At 36.9% G+C, this 22,586-nt stretch overlaps 1 protein-coding gene across 2 annotated transcripts; it reads left to right on the top strand.

Moving 5' to 3' along the window:
• The first annotated feature begins 365 nt into the window (after nt 1-365).
• Nucleotides 366-22,027, top strand: FGF5 (fibroblast growth factor 5). Of its 2 annotated transcripts, XM_080659569.1 has the most exons (3): nt 366-987; nt 8,334-8,437; nt 21,016-22,027. In XM_080659569.1, the coding sequence occupies exons 1-3, from the start codon at nt 639-641 to the stop codon at nt 21,364-21,366; spliced, it is 804 nt and encodes a 267-aa protein (XP_080515695.1). In that variant the 5' UTR covers nt 366-638; the 3' UTR covers nt 21,367-22,027. The 2 variants fall into 2 exon arrangements, with proteins under 2 accessions (XP_080515695.1, XP_080515696.1); XM_080659570.1 differs by lacking the exon at nt 8,334-8,437 and having other exon boundaries at nt 407-987; nt 21,016-21,086.
• The last annotated feature ends 559 nt before the right edge of the window (nt 22,028-22,586 follow it).

The raw sequence follows: 22,586 nt of genomic DNA, 5'->3' as shown, positions 1-22,586 counted from the left end.
CTGGGCCTCAGGAAGGGAACCTGGAGAGTGGGTCCCGCCCGCGCAGGCCAGAGTGCTCGGCTGGGGCGCAGGCGTGCGGCAGAGGTGGAGAGGACGAGAACTCACTTCCATGCTTTAAGCCCCTGTTTCCGTCGCGGCCCCGGGGGACTCAGCTGCACGCGCGCAGCTGAATTCCGCGCAGCGTTGGCTCCGGTCCCAGGATGGCCGTGGGGCGCGTGAGAACCAGCTGGGATGCGTGGCCCCGGCGCGCGCGCGCCCCGCGTCGGGGTGCAGCTCCTCTCCACCTGGCTTCGTCACCCCCTCACTCTGTCTCATCCCCTCCCTCCTCCACACCCCCGCCCCCGGGACCGCCGGGCGCCCTCCTCGCACCGGCCGGAGAGTATACAAAGCGGCGGGTGAGGGGAAGCCTCGCAGGCGTGCACCGAGCAGTGAGATCACTGGCGTTATAAATATCCCAGTGCCAGCGCCGAGATCCGTTCGGGTGGCCTCTCTCTCTCCCCTTCTCCCTCTCTCTCCCCCGAGGCTATGTCCACCCGGCGCGGCGAGGGGGGCAGCGCCAGAGGCACGCAGCCGCGCGGGGGCTACAGAGCCCAGAACCAGCCCTACAAGATGCACTTAGGACCCCCGCGGCTGGAAGAATGAGCTTGTCCTTCCTCCTCCTCTTCCTCAGCCACCTGATCCTCAGCGCCTGGGCTCAAGGGGAGAAGCGCCTCGCCCCCAAAGGGCAACTCGGACCTGCTGCGACGGATAAGATCCCGGGAGGCTCCAGCAGCAGCCGCCGGAACAGCAGTAGCACGACGTCTTCCTCCGCCTCCTCCCCCGCGACTTCTCTGGGCAGCCAAGGAAGCGGCTTGGAGCAGAGCAGTTTCCAGTGGACGCCCTCCGGACGCCGGACTGGCAGCCTCTACTGCAGAGTGGGCATCGGTTTCCATCTGCAGATCTACCCGGATGGCAAAGTCAATGGCTCCCACGAAGCCAATATGTTAAGTAAGTTGCTCGCTCTCTAGAAAAACCTGTCCGAAGCGGGTGGCCGGACATTGGGGAGGGACAACCGGTTATTCCCAGGGCCACCGGCTCACCTACCGAAGCCCCCGGGCCGAGGAAACAGCCTGGCGGGTGGGGTAGAGATGCGTTTGTATGGCGTGCACACACGCACCCCACTCGTGGGTAAGGAATGGCGATTCCTGAAGTGTAGGCTCCCTGGAGGCTGGTGCACAGAGATAGGTACCTTGTTTCCAGTTTGCCTGGTCCCAAAGAGGAGCCTCCAGCCTGTGCCTGGAAAAAAACCCAGAAATCTCCTTTCTCCTCCTTCAGTTTTTCTTTACTTTCTGCTTCTGTTTACGAGGCTAGCATTTTTCAACAGGCATCAAAGGGTGTCCCTTTTCCTTACCCATGACTTAAGTTATTTTTTTAGAAGAATAAAACTGACAGATCCCCGGAACCACCACCATAAACCCCCAAATAATATTAATATATATAGTACTTAATATATATGCATACATATGTCTGTGGTGTATACGTATGTGCACGTTATATTAATCTAGAATAATGTACATGTGTATTCTAGGGGAGACTGGGTATCCCTGTTTGGAAGAAGATAGTGATCTGGCAAACTGGACAGGTTTGGAAAGGGCATCGTAGTGGACATTTGCACTTTAGCTCTAGAGTTGGGTTTAGTATCTTGAGACCAAGACAACACCCTTAGAAAGAGCGGCTAGCCTTTGGTCCCCAGGGACAATTAAGGTAAAGTTCTTTATTTTAAAAGAAATTCAGAGGAGGTTCAATTCAGTACAGGTGGAAATTGTGTAGGTTTTTTTCTTTTAAGCCAGGTTTTACATTTTCTTTCTGAGTTTTCTCTTTAGCTCTTTCTTTCTCTACTTTCTCATTTTTCTTGTCTTCCCCTAGATCAGCATTTCCAGGTATCACCTCCCTCCTCCGCTTCCTCTCACTGCCGCAGGCAGCTGGGGGTGTGCGCTGACTGGGGCGGTCCCAGCGGCTTTTCCTCGGTTGGGCCAGATCGCTCTTCCCGCAGAGTTAGTCCATCAGGTTGAACCCCAGCTCCAGCCGACACAGAGAGAGGAAAGTTGGCCGGAGACAGCGCTGCTGTCACGGCTCACGAGTGTCAGCCTGGTAGCTCCCAGGTGTACTTCAATCTCCACCCTCGGAAAGTTTCATTGTTTTGACCACTTACTGTTTTCCTTCTGCCGAGAGCAATGCCTGGCCCTCGGAAATTGCTCACTTAATCTGTTGAGCCTCTACATTCCTCACAGAAGGATGAGGAAACGCGCTGGTAACTTGCTCCGGCTCAAACCCAGGACCATACAGGCAACTGAGCTTCTGGTCCTCCAGGCTCTGGAGGAGCGCGGGTGCCACAGGGGGACTGACTTCCAGAGTGGAGGTGTCCACGACGGTGGGGGGACCGGCGGGCAAGCCTCTTGCCTGGGGCTCAGGAGGCGGGGTGAAAAAGAACTCCCCGCTGCGGAGGTTCGCTCTGGAAGAGGGGCGGGTCGATGCCCACCCTTTGCCACAGGCTAGCGGCTCCCGCTGTGCAGCTCCACATGCGCCCTCCCCAAGTCCCAGGGACTCCCACACGTTTCTTAGAGGAGCTCATTTCTATGTTGTAAGGTTCATTTCACCATTATAAAACAACTCACCATCTTTGGTGATAGGGTGAAGGGGAATTTTCTGAGATTTCAGGAGCAGAAAAGGCAGGTGTCTTTCAATAATTTCATTTATCCTTATTTTGTCCCACAAAACCCTTTACTCCCTCAGACATCAGAGCTCATTGCTCACTGCTAGGACTCTTTCCTCCTTTATCTTAGGTGAAAACCTTTTTTATCCTGTCCTTGTGGTTTATCTAGGAAATTAGTACCACCAGACGATAACTTCTGGGTTCCCAAGGGCAGACCCACAGTTAGCATGCATCAAACAGCAGTTTGGATCCCAGTGAATTAAAGAGTGTCTGGGGTGTGTTTTGTGTGCTAAGTATCTCTGAAAAACAGACTTCGTCCCAAGACATTTACCCCCTTCTCTTGGATAGAACCATATAGACCAAAAAAAGAAAAAAAGAAAAAAGAAAGAAAGAAAGAAAGAAAGAAAGAAAGAAAGAAAAAAGTACAGCTTAGGCCTTGCCCAACGGGAAATTGTAGAAAAGTGTAGGAAGGAAAAAGAGAACAGCTCAACAAAGAATATTTTCAGCTGCAGAAGACATTGAACAATATTTTATTTCTAAGATCTAATTTATTTTAAAATTCACTTTGAAAAATGTCTACAAAAGAAGAGGGATGTTTTCTAAACAGTGACTAAAAGAACTTTTTTTAAACCAACACTTTCCTAATGAATTCCAATTTACCATAGCCTTTCAGAGTTTAGTCTGTGTGTTTCACATGGCATGTGATCATTCATTCATCCATTCATTCATGCACTCAGTATAGGATACCTATTTCACCCAGCCTGATATTTTGGTTACTATTGGGCTCATTGGGGGATATCTTTTTGTTTTTGACTTCCATAGGTTTTTGTCACAGAGGAAACAATAACTGAAGTGTTCAAATCATGGTGACTTTTCTGCTTTGTGATGCCTGGAGTGGCCAGTATTACTTTATAAGATTTCGCTACCATTGATTCATGAAGAGTGTATGGAATATGTCATATTTACTAGAATGGCATGCAATTTAGAAATTTAAAATGGGTCTCCGCCCTTAAGTAGCTGTGAAAGAGAAACAGAAGCCTGGTAATTACAGTTGGTCACATACCCCTTTGAAGGCACAGCACTTGAGGGTTTCCTGACATATGCCAACTAAGGCATTGGTCATGGACTGTTGGTTAAAGTACACAAGGAAGCATTTGTCTAAGTCTCACAAGAGACATTGAAAGAGCTGGTATCACAGAGGACAATAGAGGATAGATCAGAATTTTACCTCATCACCTAATTCTACTGTCTGTGAGTGAGCAATGACAGAAAACATTTTTTTGTGTATCACAGCTTGCTACTTCAAAAAAGAGTCAAAATTTTGCTATGAAGCTGCAATCTAACAAGTTCTTTTAAACTCAATAATTTTCTGTGATATTTGTGAGATCAAATATATATATATACGTATTTCCCAACTATCATGTGACATAAAAATTTTTGCAACTGTGAATGTTTTCTAGTTTCACTGTGAAAAGTACACACTGGCCATAGATTTTTGAAATACAATTTGTTGAGCTAAAATATACCACTTAATATACTCTTAATTTCTCTTATACAATAGTTAGCCCAAGTTTTGAAGACAGAGAAAAGAATCAAGCTTATTGCATATCTACTCTTATTATGGGGAAATACCAGGGAAGGATTAAGAAAGATGGGACAAAAATAGATGATGAAATCTAATTATTGAATAGAAACAAAGGCTTTGCTTTAATTTATATTGATTAAGGTTAGTTTCAATACTATACTTCTGCTGTCTTATCTTGGGCTATTAAAACATAGGCAATTATGTATTTCTCAATTTAGGGACTAAAAGTTTAAGACTATAATCATAGAAAATCAAATCTTCATATAAAATATGAAAATTTCAATCATATATTTTGGTTAAATTGAACCCTTAATTTTACTGGTCTTCAGAAATCTGATTTCACTATCAATTTTGATGTCATGTAAAGTCAACCTTTATATAGTCCCCCAAGCCTAGATAAAGCAGAATCTGTATCTATTGCATAGAAAATCTCAATTAGTTTGTGTTACTAATCTAATCAATGAAAACAGATAAACTGGATATTTAAGACTGAGACTTTATAATGACACAGCACGTCTGTTGCTGTGTGAACAAAAATAGAGAAACTTCAGTTTTAAATTATTTTTTGGGGGGGATTTTCAAATGGGCTGTTGAAGGCTTTATATGGAGTATCTGCGTCTTATTAGGAATACAGAAAAAAGAAAGAAGCCTATATAATTATATTAGTTGTCTCTACTAGAGTCCTATTGTTTTAAAAAATCTGGAGCAGACTAAAAAATCCAGGTATATATTTTCTTCCTGAAATACACTTATTTTGCATTGCATGCCTATGCTTGTAAATAAGTGGATTAAACAGTGTGTGTATAATCTGAGAGACACCAAATGTTTGCCTCCTTCAACCTAGATGTCAACCCCAAAATTCCTGTATGAAAATTCCTTCTGTGAGCACAACACTTTTCTTTTGATCCTCTTAAATGTGACTACCCTAGGAAAGATAACAGCGTTGCTAGCACTCTAATGTGAATTCATTTATACTGACTGCCATTCCCTTGCTCCACTCCCCAAGCAAGAGAGGGCCAAAATAGCAGGAGAATGCTAAAATATGGATGTGTGCATGTGGGTGTCCTGAAAAGGGAAAGGGGGTCAAAGAACACAATCCAACTTAGGGAACATTCATTGACTATCTATGATCTGTGAGATACACTTTGCCTTACATACTTTTGCTTAAGGATACCATCCCGGCATCCATAATATAAATTGCAAATTTCCATCAAATTTATTATTACTGACTCACAATAAGAGTTAGGAAATTACTGAAATTAAAAAAGAATCCATTTTTGAGAAATGTTTCTTGGGATTTATATACGTATGATTTAAAATACATAGATTTCTTATATAGTATATTATGCAAAAAAAAAAAAAACCTTTAGTGAGTTACTGAGATTTGGCATAGTAAAATCATAGTAATCTCTTGGGTGTCAGGAAGTTGAGTTATAGGGCTTATAGAATCTGCTCTGATATTTTAGAAAAAGAGACTGAAATTACTTTTGAATTTCTGATTTTACCAACATTCACAATATTATGCCATAATTACATTAAGACTTAGAAGGTAATACCAAAGTTGCCTATGTGAAAAAACTATTATTTTATTGAATATCATGTCTCCCCCTATAGTCCTCATAATTTTAAGTAGAATGATATATGTGAAAGTATTTTTTAAGCTTTCAATTAGATATAATTTTCTTAAAATTATAAAAAATCCTTTCATTCTCAGACAATCTATAATTTCAATACTGGAACTTATAAGAAAAGAAACCATGCAGTATGTAATAAAATAATAACAATTCACATGTATTATGAACTTCATCTTCCTCATATGTATAATTCATTATAATGAAAATTTTACATAACATATATCCACACAGAATGTACAGTTGTAGAAAACAATTTAAATGTGTGAAAATGGGTCTTTCTTAAAAAATAGAACATGTTAGTTGTTGAAACCAATAGTTTAGATAGGCAATGTTTCCACTAAACAAATGTTTTTGGAGCCCTTTTATTTTGACCTCTTAAATGTTAGCATGCAAATACTTAGTGACATTTTTATCTCTTATGCTACCATGTATTTTTTCACTAGTACACAATACATTTGCATTTACAAAACCAGGTAATTTTCCAGAGAATGGAATAAAAGACCTCTAACAATGTAGAACCGTGGATAAATTGGGGGAAAACATGCAACCCAGTCTCTTCTATGCACTCCATATTGTCTCCTTTGCAGCTATCATTCACACCTAGACAGTTTCTCATGTTCTCCCTGTCTCATTTTGTAACATATTTCTACAGTATTCACAATTCCATTCCCCATCTCTCAGATATCTAAAATTACTAATACTCTTTGCAAGATCATTCTGTAATTTTGATAGAAATATAACTTTGCATCAGATATCTATTTATGCTTTATTAAACCTGCTACATCCTATAGTGTTTTTAACTTTACAAAATATTCTGTGTACTTCGTTACTATTTGATAAAATGATAATGCTTCTAAATCTTTGGATGTGCATCAAAGTCATAATTTATATAGCAAAATCTATTAGAAATAGCACTTTGGACACATTTTGCAATATAGAATTTGAGATAGCAGTTTCTTTCTAAAAGCAAAAGAAGTTTCTTTTAAATAGTTTTTGGGTGTTTTTTTCCTTCTAAAGAAACATCTGCTACAAAATTGGTAGCTGCAGTTTTCTTGAGATGTGTTTTTTCTTTATTCTGGGTTAAGAACATTTATAACAAAAATAATAGTTTTGCTATTCTCCCCCCCCCCCATAAGCTTTCTGATCAAGTATTATTCAGAAATTGAGCTTAATAAATAAGCATCAGTACTTGCTGCAGTTCTAGGTATTAGCTCAGTTTGTGCAACGTAAGTGCTCAATAAAGATATTCATATGCATTTATAAATATATATGCATATTCACAATATACCACTTTTTTCTAAATTGAATGAATTTATATGTATTTAAAATACTCCAGGGGGAGATTATTTCAAGAAAATCAGGTGAATTTTTCTATTCAGCAGTCTTATTGAGATCTTAATCAGTTATATGCTCAAAATATTAAATATTGAAAAGTTGAAATTTTTTCCCTTGTCATTCCCATCTTGTTTTCTTCCTAAGACAGGTCCCTTTGTTGCACCAATGAACTATATTATTTTGTTCTTTTTTTTTACAATTTGATGTAGGCAATTAATAAAAAGCACTATACTTTTCTTGTGTTCATATAACACAGGAAAACAGGCAGGAATTCCAATTATATACAGATCGAGTCTCATTTTTTAAAATGCTCTGTGAACTGTGGTGTGGGCTTTCAAATTATTATAAGAAACAGAGGGACTTTGACTTGATAATGTTAACTATGAAATAGCAAATATAAGCATTAACAAAATAAAGAACCTCATTAAATTTTTTTCCAGAAAAATCATTCAAAATGCAAGTTATCTCAAACCATAATCCATTAAACACCTCATTGAGCCAATAATCCCAAGTGAGTTACACTGCCTTTAGTATCTTGTTATGTGTAATCTTTAAATAAGCTGCTCAGTAAATGATCGAGTTGGCATATATAGATTTGTACTTTTATAATTATGGTGGTTTGAGAGGATGGTTTTCTTTTATGTAAATAAGTATTGTTTTTAAGACTTTCATGAGTTTATGCTCATCTTCAGTACAGACATTATGTGCTTTAATTTTAAATAGTGCATTGTCTCTGATAGAAAAACAATGCATGAGAATCATTTTGAAAAATAGTTTTCAAAGTCCTTCAATTTCTTCAGAACTTGAAAAGATTATATTGCCAACCATTACTTACTAAAAGTGACTGTAGGGAAAAAAAAGAAATTACTAAGGAAGTTGAACTACATTTTTGAATCTTTAAATCTATCATTTTAAATGAACATTTGATTGCTAGCCTCTTTTTAAATAATAAGTATAACAAAAACTGTTAAATACTTTTAAAAAAACCACATTAATAAAGAATGGAAAGAATTTATGTAGAAATTTAATTCTTAACAATGGTATATGGAGGACTCTGTGTTTTATTTTGGGATTTCTGTCATCCTAGGTATTTTGGAAATATTTGCTGTGTCTCAGGGGATTGTAGGAATACGAGGAGTTTTCAGCAACAAATTTTTAGCGATGTCAAAAAAAGGAAAACTCCATGCAAGTGTAAGTAGAACCACTTTATATTTGTCAAAGGTGTTACAGAGATTTTACATTTGTACAATGGAATGAAGTGACTTTCTAAATTAATAAGTAGGTAGGAAAATTTGCCCAGAGAACTTAATGTATATTGTTTTTGTAAAATTATATGTACATTTAACCAAAACATTGTATGTGTTTTTGTAAGTACTCATGTAAATATTTTATTTACTTGAAAAGATAGAGTCCACAAAAATTTTAAGGATAATTGCATTTTAAAATTACATTCTCCAAGTGATTGTCATTATTTATTGTTTAAACGTTGTCCATGTGAGAGAAATATTATGAAAATAACATATTATATAACATTTTAAATTTACATATTTATGATGATTATGTGTGTTTAGTTGATCAGGTTCTTTTTTAATTTTACAAGTTATTCATGATGTCAAAAATTGGGTCACAGTAATATAACATATTTTTATTTTAATAAGTATGGAGGGAAAAAAGCAATATTAGACCACTTTGACCTTATATAGAGAAATTTTATTTGATCCATTTGTGAAATACTCATTTTTTGTTGCATCAAAAACAATTTTTAAAACTATAAAGACTTAATTTTGCACTCATAAACATTTCGTCAGACCGTATACATTTTGTAAGCAATTTATAAATTATAGATTGCTTTGCTTTGTTCTGAAAATGTTGATTACTTGAGAAGCATTAACGCATTTTAAAGGTAATAAAATATGTTTAGCTTAGTTTTCCTACACACAGATTCTGTTAATTTCTATTTGTATATATGCACAGCACTTAAAAGTGATTTATGCTTTTTCTATAGTATACTAAGTTTTGTCACATTTAAGTCATTTGAAAAAGCAAGTCTTTAATGATAGTCCTTTAACACTTATTCCCTTTCATTCATATTACATGAATTAGAGAAAGATCACTTTTCCAGTTTTCAAATTATATAGGAAGTTTTAATTGAGTACAATCAATTGAAATTTACTATTTATGATTTCTACTTTACAGACCTTTAAAAAACTCAATGAGAACCCCATTTGATTCAGTGTGTAAGACTTCCCCTACCATCTAAATGTGATTTGTTAAATACCACTTGGAGGAGGCAGTAGAATTCAAGAGATTTCTACAGTTATTTGAGGATTAAATGAGATAACACATGTAAAGCTTTTAGATAAGTGTTTCGTACATTGTAAGTGCTCAACAAATATTACTTATTAGTATATGATGATCTAAATATAATAATCTACTGAAACTTTATTAAGATAAATGAAAAACCTTTATTACCTTTTTAAATCACTCACCACCAGAATTATAAAATGATTTACCTAGTTTATTTTCTGAGCTGGTTATTATATTCTAGTAAGCTATAATATAGTATTCATAAAATAATTGCTTTTTGATTTTCTAAATTATTTTAAGGGGCAAATTTCTGCTTGCTTTGGAAATGCCACTTTATTTTTAAAATTTTGATTTTGAAAAATCCACATATAGAATAGAAAACAATGACCAAACATCTGCACGGAATAACTTCTCCTCATTCAACTTCAAGCTTATAAAAGATTGAAACACCTTCAAAATCCATCAAAATAATATGCAGTGCATGTATAAAAACTTTCTCTTACTAGTTTGTTTTGGGTGAAAATACTGATTTTTTTTCATATTCATGCTCTAGTACATGAAAAAAAAATAGACTAAACTTAGGCCAGCTTAAGGATAATTGCCATAGAAAGCAAAGTATTACAAATGGATGCCAATTAGAAAGGTCAAACTGAGAGGTTAGGATACATGATTCCTCTGTCAAAAGCAAGTAACAAATTTCCAGAAATTTGACCCAAATGTCTAAGGATGGCTGGCTGAAATAATGCAGATAATGCAAAAACAGCATCTGTTATTCTTTCTCATTTTGGCAGGCTAAAGTTATTTCATGGAATAATGACTTTTAAACAGTACAAAGCAAGTCTTGCTCTTGTCATTCACGGAAACCCTTTGATATAAAAGTCATTCTGATGACTTTGAGCTGAATTGTAGATAAAAAATTAAGCCCCATGATTATTCGGATTCTTTTTAAACCAATTGTCTAAGCTCACTTTTTCTTATCAGAGCTTTTATTAGCACTTTCTTTTCCCTAGCTGGAGACTTAATTAAATTATAAAGTGATTCATTTTGAAGGAAGTTGAATTTAGGAATAGTATTAATCCTAGCAATTATCCGTTTTAATCCCAGATGTTTTCTTTCCTGTTATCAATTTCTACTTAAACATGTTGAAAAATTGTTAGTGTAACTTTAATATACTTACAGTACTTGAATTAGTTGTCTTATAAAATTGTATGATAATTAAAAAGGCAAAAAAACCCTTATATTTTTAGGATTAAATGTGTAATTTGTGATTTGTTTCAAATTAATAATTGTGTAGAGGCATATAGTGAGTATTTTTATAATCATTTTGACACACACACACACTAAGTCCTCACTTGATGTCATCAAGAAGTTCTTGGAAACTGCAAATTTAAGCAAAACTATGTATAAGGAAACCCATTTTACCATAGGCTAATTGATATAAACACAAGTTAATTACTATGGCATATCTCATCACAAATCATCACAAAACTTCTAAATAAAGACCCCAAACACTTCTAATATTAAACATGGAAAGAAATGTGAGCTATACAGATATTTAAGAAAGATTAATAAGAACAAGTAAGATAATTCTTTTACAAGCCGCTTATTCAGTTCAGGGTCACAACAGCTCAGGGCACCGGACGGGAACACATCATGGCCTGGACACCCTTCCGTTGAGAGTGCAGTCATACACACCCACACCCACGCACACTGGGACAATTTAGACATGCCAGTTCAGTTCATCTCAAGTGCACATGGGATGTGGGGAGACACTGGAGTCCCCAGAGAAAACTCTTGCAGACATTATGAGAATGTGCAAACTCCACACAGACAGTGGACCCAGCCCAAAATAGATTTTTTTTTCTCAGCAGTGCTATAATAAAATGGTGTTGAAGGAAATAACATTATTCGAGGACCTGCTCTATGTATAAAATCATCACATATATCTTAAACTTACACAATGTTATATGCCAATTATGTCTCAATAAGATTGGAAACAATTTAAAAATTAATAAAGATTACTTTTAGAGTTTTACCTATAAAGTAAATTTGAAATAAACAATGTAAAGTGTTCATATAATTATGGGGAAAGTAAATCAATAATCTATTAAGAAACATTCATGGAAAGTTGTAGATTCTCAATCTGGTTTTTATATTAACAATCAGAATATTAAATATCAGTTACTAGACAAATATAATGTATTTTCAGGATTCTTTAAAAGCTCTTTGACTCACAGTATCTCATTACATAATTAAAGGAAGAGTCTCAGAGATATTTAAATATTTCCCTAAGTTAACGCAGTTAAGTGATTGAACTAGACCTATATCCTTTTAAAATTCTGTCTTTCTCTTTACAGGCTATAATGCTTGATAGGTAAAAGTTAGTTCCCAAGAAGATATTATGTTTTGTTTGGAACTAATTACATTGTTTTTACCTATTGTTTTATAGAAATTAATAATTTCATGATTTAATAATACTTTTTATATTACATTTTAAAGAACAAATACTGTGGTTTATCTTTAGAATATTTTGCTTTTCCCTCCCCAGTTCTCCACTCCCACACCCAAAACCATCTCTCTCTCTCTCTCACCAAGCTCTTTATGAAATATTTTTTACTCCATCTACTTCTGTATTTCCCCAATGCTTGCTTTTAAAATCTGGAAAAAGGGGGATGTGTTTGCCACAGAACTTATCACTGAGTTTTACAAATGTTGGTTATTCAATGTGATGATGACTTTCTTAGGCAACCCCCATTAAGATGAACTTTCAAAAAGAGAAGAGATCTGTGCTATCCACAGAAAATCTTCATTTAGAAAATGCATCACTGTCAATGGACACAAAGATGTGAAATAGAAATATCAGCCTAGAATGGTTAGACTTGGGCAACATTTACTCCGGTTTCTTTTGTGTGCTAAGTTTGTTAACTCTGTTAGAAGTTTTCTTTGAACTTCAGCCATCTTAGTATTCATTGCTCCATGCACTCATTCAATGTACATACTCTTACTAATCTACATGCAGCTCTTCATAAAACCTCTGCTACTATAATCTAAATATACAATGCAATCAAATCCTACCATACAGGTTTTTTCAGCATTCTTTACAAGGATGAAAATGTATGGTCTTCTCAAAATGCACTGGGAATCAGAAAGAGTAGGAGTAGAAAATTGCTTCTCAAAGAGTCGTGAGGGTTAGTCAGAGCCCTCGCTGTGACCTCTTTCTCAACTCATCATTCCCAGCCTGGGATCCCTTATAGAACTGAGCTTGCTTCTCTTTCTGCCTCTATCTTTTTGTCTGTCTGTTCCTGCTCCTTCTTGACACTGCTCCTGCTCTCTCCTCAGGTTTGCTGTGTTTATCGAAAGTCCTATAGAGAGCCTTTCTGCATTTATCTGAGATAGGTCCAGATGTAAGAAGCTTTGAGCGTCGTGGTTCACAGCATAATTAGACGGTGTCATTCTACTTAACTTAAACTGTATCATTATGTTTAATTTTTCTATTCCTTGGTTTTATCAAGGTTGAGAGTAAGAAAATTCAAGTTACAATCTATTGTGATAGTTGAGCATTTAAAATGAGAAAATACCTGTAAAACACTTAGACTAGTGTCTGGAAACTATATCAGCATTTCATGTTAAAAACAAACTTGAATTGCTCTCAGGCAGCTGTTTGATGACCCTCAATCTCCTCTCTTAGAAGACTTTCTGATTTGGGGGTCAGGCAGCTGTGACCCCTCAGATATTTAGATCATTCCCAAATCCTACTTATTATTGGCCCTTTTTTCCCCTTGAGGTCCAAACTTTTCATGTACGAACAGCCCTTATCTCCTGGGTTTTTCTTTTTCCAAGGAACCTAATTTGAAAGCAAAATTCCCAGGTTCAAGCTCTTAATGAGACAAGGATTTCCAATGCTCATAGTCATAAATCTTTCAGAGTCCGATTGTGTACTTCGTTTTTCTTTTCCTTCCAAAAATGTAAATCCCAGAAAAGGTGGTTATCAGATATTCTTCAGTCTAAAGTATGCATGACAGCTCATTGCCTATTGGAGAAAAACATTTCAGTTTATTTTAAAGATCCAGAGAGAAGCATGTGGTGGTATTATTTTTGTTTCTCGGGGTTTTAGGGGATCATGTTTGGAAGGAAAGCTAATTGCAGAGTTTACGAAACAGGCCTGGAATGTGTGCTTGATCAGCCCTAAGCAAGGACGAGAACGTCCTCCTTTCCCGGTTTTGGAGGGTGCCAGCTGGCTTGCCTGGGATGAGAGTCTGAACTGGACTTCCTGTGCTGGGGGCAGAGTGAGGAGGAGTGGGCAGTCCCCAGAGCTGGGCATATTAACTGAAAGGGGAAATTGAGGCTTGAGCAATAGTTATCATCATTAAAAAATAACTTATTAAGCATTCTCTCTTCCAGTCAAAACCATGAGCTTAATAAAGACACTTGAATAGAAACCTCCCTTACCCTCTAAGAGCTTTCCATTTAGATAGTAAAGTTGAATGTGTAGTAATTCAAGCTCAAAATGGGTTCAGAACTCTGTTTTTGCAGTAAATACCAGTGTTCCCTCTTTTTACACTGTGTGCATCTGGTTAGAAGGCCTATTTTACTGAGGAAATTTGGTTGTGAGGATGTGACTTGTAGCTTCAGAAATCCATTTTAGCATAAGTCATGAGCTGGTGTTATATTTCTCTGATGGCTTGGGGAGTGGCATTTGGTTTTCATCAGTATTTTACTATAAAACAACTTCAGGGCAGGTGAAACTATAAAAGCCTAGGAGATGCCCATGGGTTGTATGGTGTTATGGAAAGAGCTTGAATCTAGGAATCAGAAGATCTGAGATTTAAGTCACAGGCCTACCCTGGCACTTGATGAATATGGAGCTTTAGATCATTTTTCTTACATCTCTGACTGGAAAATCAGATAAGAACATTCTAATAGTTATGGAATTATTGTGAGAATTAAATAATATATGTAAAACACCTCAATAGCCCAGCTTTATTGAGTAATTAAGAGCATTAGAAAGAAAAATTCTATCTTATGTTTCTCCAAGTGTGGCCTTCACTTCACCAGCATCAGTATCTCAGGGGATGCTGGTTAATGATGCAAATCCAGGGTCTCACCTCAGACTTACTAAAACACCATTTCTGGACATAGCACCTGGGGAATCCACATTTGGAATCCGCTCCATGGGTAATTTTTTTTTTTCAGTCTAAAATTTTTTGTATTTAGAATTAGGCAGCTGGACTCAGTTTAGATGATCCCAATTTTGTTGACAACATCCAAAGCATCATAGTCAGGAGCCAGTCTAACATATGCCTTCTTCTCTCCATCAGGCCTGATCAAGGTTTTGACCTTGGCTACTTCAATGTCAAAGAGCATTTTCACAGCTTCTTTGATCTGGTGCTTGTTGGCCTTGATATCCACAGGGTACACAAGTGTATGGTTGCCTTCTGTCTTCTTCATGGCTGACTTGGTAGTCAAGGGGACTTGATGATAGCATAGTGGTCAAGCTTGTTTCAACTTAGGGTGGTTTTCCAAGGATATTTAGGTGTTTTCTAAGTAATAGAGTCTGCTGTCATGGGAAGTGGGTGACCTATGGTTCTTCTTTCTACCATGGGAAGGTGTGTGTGGCCTGTGGACACCTTTTAAAATTGCTTTCTTGGCCTTCAAAGCCTTTAGCTTTGGCTTTGGGAGGGGCAGGGGCTTCCATCTTCCCTTTCAGTGCCATCTTCTTTTAAAAAAGTCCCTGAGTAATTTTAAGTAAATTCATGAAATTTGGACTAGAAATCCTATGGTTGGCATTCTTCACTACATGACTTCAGGTTAGTTTATTATTAAACCAACTTGTATGTTCCCTTGGTTGTTGAGTAGGAAGAACTGAGATATAGAATGGACAGTTGGGAAGGGCTAAGCAGGAAATGTGGCCATGTCCTGGAGAGAGCATTGTATGGCTCCAACTGACCCGTATGAGACTTGCAGTAAAGAGTAAAAGGCCACCTCTCTGTGAGCAGGGAGCCCTGTTCTGGGTACTTGGCTTGGGAGCAATTGGAGCAGGGCCTGGTTTTCAGCCTTCACTCATCATCAAAAGCAGGTGCCTTTGTGCTAGGAACATCCTATACAACCATGCAAAACAGCTCAGGTTAAGGGCACCTGTCAGGGGCAGCCCACTAGTAGGAGTGGGGATGGGAACCAAGAAGCACTTCAAGGATGCAAGGGAATGAGAAGTAGAAATGCATACAGCAAGGAAAGTGCTTAGAGCACAATTGGTCTGTAATTGTTTTTTATTATAGTATATAATAATATTTTAATTATTTAATAATCTTACAGCCTATAAAACATTTTAATTACTTATATTAGGTTATTTATTAACTTTATAAGGTTTAAGGGAAATAGGTGAATTAAATAAAACAAAGTGCAATAAAGAATTAAAATTGATTAAATACCCAGCAAACGTCAAGGTTTATGCAGGTGCCAGTCTGAGTTCACTTCTATACCTCTCTCACAGACTGGACATTTACCTCTATAGTTCACTTAATAAGAAGAGGTACTTGTTTGAATAGCCTCATTTCATTCATTACAAGATCCTTAATTATCATACAACATGATATTTACTAAGAAACAAAACTATCTTAAAAGGGTTTAGAAATATTTTTAAAATACAACTTCAGAAAGCATTTTGTTTGATTTAATTGACCCTTAGATTTCAATTAGGTTTTTTTTTTGGAATATCCCAGTTAATCAAAGTTTTACCTTCTTTGAACTAAATTTGATCTTTCTTCTAAATATCCATTGTGTTCTTACTGTGTGCAGAGATGAGTAGAATCAAGGTAAAGTGTCCCTCTAATCCCAAAGTTCTTGTTTTCCTTAACACCACCAGGTTTTCCGTCTGAATAATTCGGCTATTGAAGCAAAGAATAGTTTAATAAGTTTTATTTGTTTTGTTAATTAGGACTATATTAAATTACATAGAAATTAGCTGATTTGAACATTTATTTTTAATTTTGCAATTATGGCTTATAAATGTAACTTTTTGCTAACCTAGTTACTATTTTTTAAATTTCTTTTTAATAATAGTTGACACACAGTGTTAAATTATTTTCTGATGTACAACAGAGTAATTCAACATATATACCTTGAAAAATATCTCTACAATAAGTCTAGTACCCCTGACAATGTACATGGTTATACTGATATTAATGACTCTGTTCCCTATGTTGTACATTATATCCCCATGATTTATTTTATAACTGGGTGTTTGTAGTTCTTAATCCCTTTTTTCTTTTCTGCCCAACCTCCTACCCTCTATGTCTCTGACAACCATCAGTTTGTTCTCTGTATTTATGAGTTTGTTTCTTTTTCATTTGTTTTGTTTTTTAGATTCCGCATAAAAGTAAAATCACATGGTATTTGTCTTTTTTTGTCCAACTTATTTCACATAACATAACACTCTCTAGCTCCATCCTTGTCATAATCACAAGATTTTATTCCTTTTTTATGGCTAACTAATATTCCATTGAATGTAACTTGTTTTTACACTTGCAAGATCAAGGACAAATTAAAGAGAAAAACATAGATAATTTAGGTCAACAAAGAACTTGGGCAGGACAATGTGTATATTGTTTTTCCTTGTAAAAGTGGCGACTGGCACAATGTTTGGCATGTAATATAGTCAACAACCATCTGTAGAATAAATTTGTGGGGAAAAAAAGAATTTGAAACATAGAGGTTCTTTATGAACACTTTAATAATTGGTTTTGTTGTAGTGGCCATTGGAGGTAGGGCAATGAGGTGATGGAGGTCTTGATTTCAATAGCTTATTTGAAATTTGATTCACCTGTCCACTTCACAGCTTAACTGTAGAAAAAAGTCTTTGTATCAACTTCACTTTTCCTAGGGAAATGATAGTTATATTATTTAAAAAGTACTATTTTGCTGAAGGACTTCTTATAATTCAAAGGAGATTTTAAAAGTAGCCCAGAAAACTTATTATCCAAAATTGTGTCATGGTAAATGTACATGCATTTAAATTCCTTTAGCTGAGACCTATGCTGCTTACTGACTCTGCTATAAGGATGCTCTGCTCAGGGTCACAATCTTGTCTGAACAAGAACTCACAGGAACAGTCGGTCCCTCAAGAAGAAACTAGATCTCCTGATGAAAAAACTCCCTACAATGTTTGTTTCAAATGGTTCTGTTCCATCATAGCTGGAGGAATTTTTCAGACAAAACATTAAATTAGAAGTCAATTAAGAAAGCCAAAACAGTCTGACCACTGTACTCCTGTCTTAATGTGGGATTTAGAAGGACCGAGTGACTGCTAGTAGTGTGTGGTCCTCAGGTACTGAATACTTCTAACCCGTGTGACAATTAGGTGACCATGGAAAAATCCACAGCCTGAACAGCCACCTTTCTCTTAAGAAAGATCTTCAGAACATGAATCTTGAGGAGGAAAACAGAAAGTTTTTAGATGAAATAATTGTAGTGGGTGGAATCGGTGGGCTCTCACTCATGTGAAGACTCTTAAGATGGAATTGCTATAGGTTTCATTCAATGTGGGGTGTGTGTGTGTGTGTGTGTGTGTGTGTGTGTGTGTGTGTGTGTATGTGTGTGTGTGTACCACACCACTAAAAATGACATGCCTTTTCTTTATTTTCTTTGACAATGTCAGGGGAAAAATAGGTTACATAAATGCAGTACATTTAAACCTATCTGAAAATTGGATAAAGCAATCACAGCTATCTTTATTTTAGGAAAATGGATTTCTGTGAAACAGTAGTAAAAGTCAGGTCAAGGTATAATGTATTATATACTTTTAAAAATGTTTTAAAAATGTATTTTGAGAAAAAATGTTAGCCACGATAATTATACCTGCTACTTTAAAAAATGAAATCCCTCACAACTTTCTACTGCCTATCCTTTTATGTAGCAGGTAACATTCCAAATGGCTATCTATAGCTTTTATTTTGAAATAAAGCTTTGGGATTATCTAATTGAGTGAAAGAGCATTCAAGTCCTTTTAAGAGCTAGGCACCTATAGACAAATGTAGATTTGATTTGTAAAAAAGTCTTTTTTAATTAAAAAAAATAGGAGCAATAAATGAGCTCTTCTAAAGTGATGTCAGCACAGCACCCTTGGCCTAGACATAGGCTATATGTTATAGGATGAGAGAAAAACACCTGCTTCCGTCTGCTAGAGGTCAAATCCAGAGAATCACAGTAGCCTTGTTGATGTTCCAGATATATAGCTACATGGCCCCCAAACTAAGAGCTTTATTGATTGAACTACACTTGAGTGTAAAATGTCACACATAAGGTAAATGTGTTGTTGGAGATGCTCTGGAATTATTTTTTTCTGTTGTCGGTATTTTGCACAAACAACATTCCATGTGGCCATATCAACAGATCTGTGTAGATGGCCTTGCAGTGTTTAACTTTCAGATTGGTGTTGTGATCTACACTGCAGAAAAAAGTTTGGTATAATTAGAAAAATCAAGGACTTTGAATTCCAGTGTAGAACATCTTGGTCTGACATAGAAAAAGTGTATCATATACAGCAGGTCTTCAAATAACATCACTTTGTTCAATGTCATTTCATTATAACATTGACGAGGAAAAAATATTGAATCCTGGCCAGCGTCACTGTCTGTGTGGTATCTGCCATTGTTCCATGTCTGTGTGGGTTTTCTCTGGGGATTCTAGTTTTCCCCTGCATCCCAAAGATATGCACATGAGCTGAACAGGTGTGTCTAATTGTCCTAGGCTGCCCTTGACCCTGAACTACAATAAGGGGTTGGAAGGGAATTATCTTACTTGTTTTCATTAATCTTTCTTAAATGTCTGTATAAATCACATTTCTTTCCATGCTTAGAATTAGGAGGATTTGGTTCTTTATTTAGAAGTTTGTGATGTTTTTGTGATGAGAAAATATGTCATAGGAACTTACCTTGTGTTTATAGCAATTAACCTATGGCAACATTGGTTCCCTTATATTCCCTTTCACTTAAATTCTCATTGTCCAAGAACCTATTGACAATGTTAAATGAGGACTTACTGTACATATATTTAGTGTTTTTACATATAGGCATCAACTATTTGGTATTTTCAAGCCCAGGAATTCTATACAAATGGTGCTCCCTGAAATTGTGAAACCTGGTGGTCTGGTTTAGGATAGGAATTATAATTCTTTTGGGGGTTATGGACTCATGTTTGATGAAAGCTACAGATCTTTTCCCTAGAAAATTATTTTGATTCTCCCACTAACCCTATGCGTGTAAGGATTGTGAATATAAGGGCCTTAAGCTAAGACTGCATTTGATGAATTGGTCTTTGATCACGTTTGTCTGATTCCATGCTCAGCCTCTTCCCCCACACCATATTCCTTCTGTTTCCGCAACTAAGCCATTGTCGAGCTCATGCTGGCCTACTTTGTCAGCCTCATCTCTTGCTCCTTCTCCCGTGAATCCTGAGTGGAAGTCACACTGCATTACTCACAGTAGTGTCATACTGACCTGTGAACATGCTGTTCCCGCTGCTCCCTGAACATCCCTCATCACCTGCCTCACTACTTCAAGACTCAGCTCAAAGGTCACCTTTTTAAAGAAGACTTTCCAGCCCTCTTTCCTGCTATCTCCCTCCTCTTAGATCCCCCTCCTTTACACTATCATTGCACTCTCTGCATTTCGCTGTCATAATTCCATTTACCAAGCTGCACTGTAATGGATGCCAACTTGTCTACTTTTTCTACAATTTCAAGGGCAGATAGTGTGTGTGTGTGTGTGTGTGTGTGTGTGTGTGTGTGTGTGTGTGTGAGAGAGAGAGAGAGAGAGAGAGAGAGAGAGAGAGAGAGAGAGAGATTGAGATTTGGCTGAAGTATTGCTAGTGATTCAAAAAAGTAATTTTTTCTTGTCGGCATCAGATATAGCCTCTTGTATCACAGTGTGAAGATATATTTTTCTCCTAAAGAAATCTAACACATGCAATATTAATAGAGCCATATGCTAGCCCTCTCTCAGTACCATGGTTCCCACTGATAACACTGAAAAATGTATTCTTGTTTCAAAGGAATAACATGACCGCATTTCTCTGATCATGAATTCATGTTTTACTAGGCAGTTGTTTCTTAGTAATACAGTTCTATTTTCTTGATGGCTTAAGAGGGGAACATCTTATAAGTTAATTTTTTAACTACAAATTTCAAAGTAACTTAAAAGTAGTACCAGATTTTAAATATAATAAGAATTCCTGTTATCTTTTATATATATTGATATTATTTTACTAAGTACATAATAAACAGAAACCAGCATTATAGAGATGAATAAAGACTGTTAAACAAGCACGTATTTCTTTATAAAAGAGAATGTAGTAGGAGGGCAGGGGTCGATGCAATTCTTGTTTTTTCCTTTATTGTACAAGACTTCATTTTATCACACACTGAAAACATTATTGCTACTTAAATGTCTGTTTCCCCCCTCCCCCAGGCCAAATTTACAGATGACTGCAAGTTCAGGGAGCGATTCCAAGAAAACAGCTATAACACCTATGCCTCAGCAATACATAGAACTGAAAACACGGGACGCGAGTGGTACGTGGCCCTGAACAAGAGAGGGAAAGCGAAACGAGGCTGCAGCCCCAGGGTGAAACCCCAGCACATCTCTACCCACTTCCTGCCAAGATTCAAGCAGTCCGAGCAGCCAGAACTCTCTTTCACGGTTACTGTTCCTGAGAAGAAGAAGCCACCTAATCCTGTCAAGCCAAAGGTCCCGACCCTTTCTGCACCCAGGAAAAGTCCCAACACAGTGAAATACAGACTCAAGTTTCGTTTTGGATAATGTTCATCTTGGACTTGTGAGAAGCCACAGGCCCCCCTCAGGAGTTTCCACAGGTGTCTTTACAGCTCTGGAGAAAAATTTGGACACAGCTTCAGCTCCACTACACCGCAGTGAAGTCAGGGCATTTGTTTCAGTGGGACTGAAACAAAAATGTTTGCTGGTGGGAACTGAGCTGGAATTCTTTGTACGGATACAGGGAGCACACTGCCTCAGTTCAGTAAGACATGAAGCTTTTTGCTTTATGCTTAGTGCATACCAGGACTCTGTTTTCAAGAAGTTAAACAGTGTGGACTATGTATTTTTCTGACTTTTACAGATCAACCCAAAAGAACATACATGACATGTGTTTTTTTTGTTTTGTTTTGTTTCCAAAGAATATTTTGATGCAGATAAAATATTTTATTAACTTTTGTTTTTTGTGTTTTTTAAAAAAGTACCTCTGCATTGAGCATATTTTCTTACTTTTATTATTTTAATTAATATGACACAAACAACCATTTTAATGAATTATAAGTGTGTTTATAGCCCATATGTAACATGTGAATTTCTTTTTCATTTTCCTTGTTCATTGCACTTTTTATTTTTATTATATATTTTTACCATACCTCAGATAATGTAAGTTTAGTTCTACAACTTAAAATGTTTAAATTTTCTTCAGTACACCAAAGACTCAGCTTGAATTTGTGTGTGTGTGTGTGTGTGTGTACTCGTGCATGTGTGCATACATAAATTCATGACATGTGGAATCGTTCCCCTTTTGTGGCGGCTATAATGGCTTAGAAATAAAGACATTTTGATGGGATTAATAGTTGGAGATAAGGACGAGGATTAGATGTACAAGTATACTAAGTTTGCAGTATTTATTGAGATCTAATTCTGCCCTGCCTTTATTTCTCCTTTCATCTACTCCCTGCCCTCATTCTTGAGCAGCTGGAGGAAAACATTTTATTCTGTCCATCAAGCATACACTATGAAACCGGAGTACTTAAAACACCTCTTCTATGACCCTCTGCCGTCCCCGCTGTATAGATCCACGGGGAGCAACCCACTTACCGGAAACACAGGGAGAGCTGAAGGAGATGAATCGTGTGACAGTTACCCAGGTCCAGTCCCATTGTCAAAAACATTCTTATTACTCAGTAAAACACCCTTTGAGTTTCCTGTCCTAATGGAAATCATTCCAGTGAATAGATTTTCTCTTTTATAAAGAAAATTTCTGA

This window comes from Plecotus auritus (genome assembly GCF_963455305.1).
Source record: "Plecotus auritus genome assembly, chromosome: 1".
NCBI classification, from domain to species: Eukaryota; Metazoa; Chordata; class Mammalia; order Chiroptera; family Vespertilionidae; genus Plecotus; species Plecotus auritus.
This window is presented reverse-complemented; position numbering and strand designations above follow the sequence as displayed.